Genomic DNA, 2,555 nt, shown 5'->3' with positions numbered 1-2,555 from the left:
CTTTATTCTTAATGATAATGGCAAAGGTAGCCCTTCTAGAACCTAAACCCTACAATTAATATCCTAAACCCTTGAGCACCATTGTGCTCTGAAAGTAAAACTATTCTTGGACCTTCGAAACTGCTTCTACAATTTGGTGGTACTTGTAGCTGTGTTTTAAACTTTTTTGGCTGCTACATGTCTCTGAGTCCTTTATTGTGCAGAAACACTGTCACAAGTATCTAAACCTTATCTTTTCCCCCTTCTCAGTCAGTTTTTTGTCGGCCTGCAGAATGGCATTAGAATCCACAGACTTCTGCTTCAAATCTTTTTCTCCTTCTCAGTCAGTTTCTTGTCAGCCTGCAGAATGGCTTCAGAATCCACAGACTTCTGCTTCAGGAACTCCTCTAGGACCTCTTCAGTCTATTGACAAACACACAGAGAAAAAAAAAAAAAAAAAAAAATAATTATGACGATGATGATGAAAGTGGTCATGTCTTGTGATGTTGTCTAATATGGCATAACCTTGACTTCTTTATTGGCCTGGCTGTTATATTTATTCACAATGTCCTCCAGATCTTTACAGAAGAGATCATAGCCACCAGGTTTGGCATAGAAGCCCTTCTTGAGTTTTTCCATCATTGGTGCAGAGAGGGATGACAGGATTTCCTCACATCGTTTCTTTGAAGCTTGTTTGTTTTGGTTCAGGTATTCTTCAAAGAGTTTATTAATATTTTCCTAAAAACATAACACATAACATGTTAGTGGTAGAGAAGTATATAAGCTGCTGAATACTGATGATGTGTTGTCTCTCACATCATCTGATCCGATAACAAGTGTGCTCTTAGCTTTGAAAGTGAAAAAGGTGAAAGTTGTGACATTTGCCAAGTATGGTAACCCATACTCTGAATTGGTGCTCTGCATTTAAGCCATCCAAGTGCACACACACAGCAGTGAGAAGTGAACACACCGTGAACACACACCCGGAGCAGTGGGCAGCTATATCCAGCACCCTGGGAGCAACTGGGGGTTCAGTGCCTAACTCAAGGGCACTTCAGCCATGGGTATTGAGGGTGGAATAGAGCGCTGTTTATTCACTCCCTCCCACCTACAACTCCTGGCAGCACCGAGACTCAAAGCTGCGACCTTCTGGTTACAAGTCCAATTCTCTAACAAATAAACCACAAAAATTTCTTTGAGTCAAGATGAGCATGATGAGACTGTGCACCATGCTTCAGAGACTACTACTTTGAGGAGATCTGATAGACAGATTGTTGTACATAAAAACAAAATGGCATACATCCAGCGATCAAGAAATTCCAAAGAATTAACATCTTTAAAACTCTTAATCATGCAAAAATGAAAATGTATTCACTCTACGAAACTTGGGCTTTCTTGGTATTTCTGAAACATGACTAAGAAGAGAAACATCAACGGTAACTCAAAAACTTGCGTACAGGAGCTGAGAGCAGGCGTGAGATGTGATCGGTCTGTTGGGTCTTTATTAAAGAGTCAATCAAATGACTTATTGAATGGTCACATCACACAGAACTGGAATGCTTTGGTTTGAGAGTATCACTGTCATCAGAAATGTCATTTAATATCATTTGTCTATACCAGGGGTGGTCGAACTCCGGTCCTGGAGAGCCGCAGCCCTGCAGAAAAACTAAAGGACCTCTCCAGGACCAACGTTCGCCACCCCTTGTCTATACAGACCACCATCAACTGATAATAGTTTTATGAGCATCTAAATAAAATCCTTAAGGTATGTGACCAGAAAAAAAAGAACTAAAAGTTATAGGTGATTTAAATATAAACTGGGATAATAAATCTGATAGGAAAAACTTAAAGAAATTGTAGATAAATTCAGTCTTACCAAACTGGTGAAAGGGCCAACAAGAGTGACCAGTTCCTCACAGACACAAATAGAACTGATGTTTGCAAATAATAAAATGAAAACATAATTATGGGAATATCTGATCACATCATATCATTACGGAAACTTACTAGAAAACGTTTTGTTAGTACAGTTAAAACAAAATATAATCACCTGAGAATTGCAAAAAAATTAATAACTTTGAAAATGCCCTTCTGTAGATTGATTGGTTAAATCTTCTGCATAATGAAGACATTAGGAATACTAGTAATATGTTTTTTACAACTAATAATAAAATAATATCTTTTACTTTAAATTTTAGTTTTTCACTAACCACACATATAAACATTGCTTTCTCAAAAACACAATCATGTGCATACATGCTGCTCACATATTATTGTAGCCCAGTTTGTGCTGAATACAGTGTAATTGTAAGCCCTTTATTTTAGACAAGGGGAGGGGCGACAGTGGTAGTGCCCGTAGTATCTGCCTTGCGTCTCATTAAGGGAAAAAGACAAACACCTGTGCTGTATTTCGAAGGGGATCAATAAAAGTATGAAGAATTTTGTATGCGAGTGCTGCTGAGCTACTTGCCGAGGCTACCATGCCGGGATGTGGGTTGGATGTCTTTTCTGTGACGCGTGCGAAGCGATTGGGAGGGTTAGTTTGTAATCTTGGGTTTCCCTAACTAAAGTTCGGC

At 38.9% G+C, this 2,555-nt stretch overlaps 1 protein-coding gene across 1 annotated transcript in view; it reads right to left on the bottom strand.

The window, feature by feature from the left end:
* Window positions 1-240: 240 nt before the first annotated feature.
* LOC109067483 (guanylate-binding protein 1-like) overlaps window positions 241-2,555 on the bottom strand; it is a 28,994-nt gene continuing 26,679 nt past the window's right edge. Inside the window, exons 7-8 of the mRNA XM_042745045.1 lie at window positions 505-717; window positions 241-402 (exon numbers count right to left, since the gene is read on the bottom strand). Coding sequence (XP_042600979.1) covers window positions 301-402; window positions 505-717 — 315 coding nt within the window. The 3' untranslated portion in view covers window positions 241-300. The remainder of the gene's footprint in view (window positions 403-504; window positions 718-2,555) is intronic.

The sequence above is a fragment of the Cyprinus carpio genome, chromosome A4 (genome assembly GCF_018340385.1).
Source record: "Cyprinus carpio isolate SPL01 chromosome A4, ASM1834038v1, whole genome shotgun sequence".
In the NCBI taxonomy this organism is placed as follows: domain Eukaryota; kingdom Metazoa; phylum Chordata; class Actinopteri; order Cypriniformes; family Cyprinidae; genus Cyprinus; species Cyprinus carpio.
This window is presented reverse-complemented; position numbering and strand designations above follow the sequence as displayed.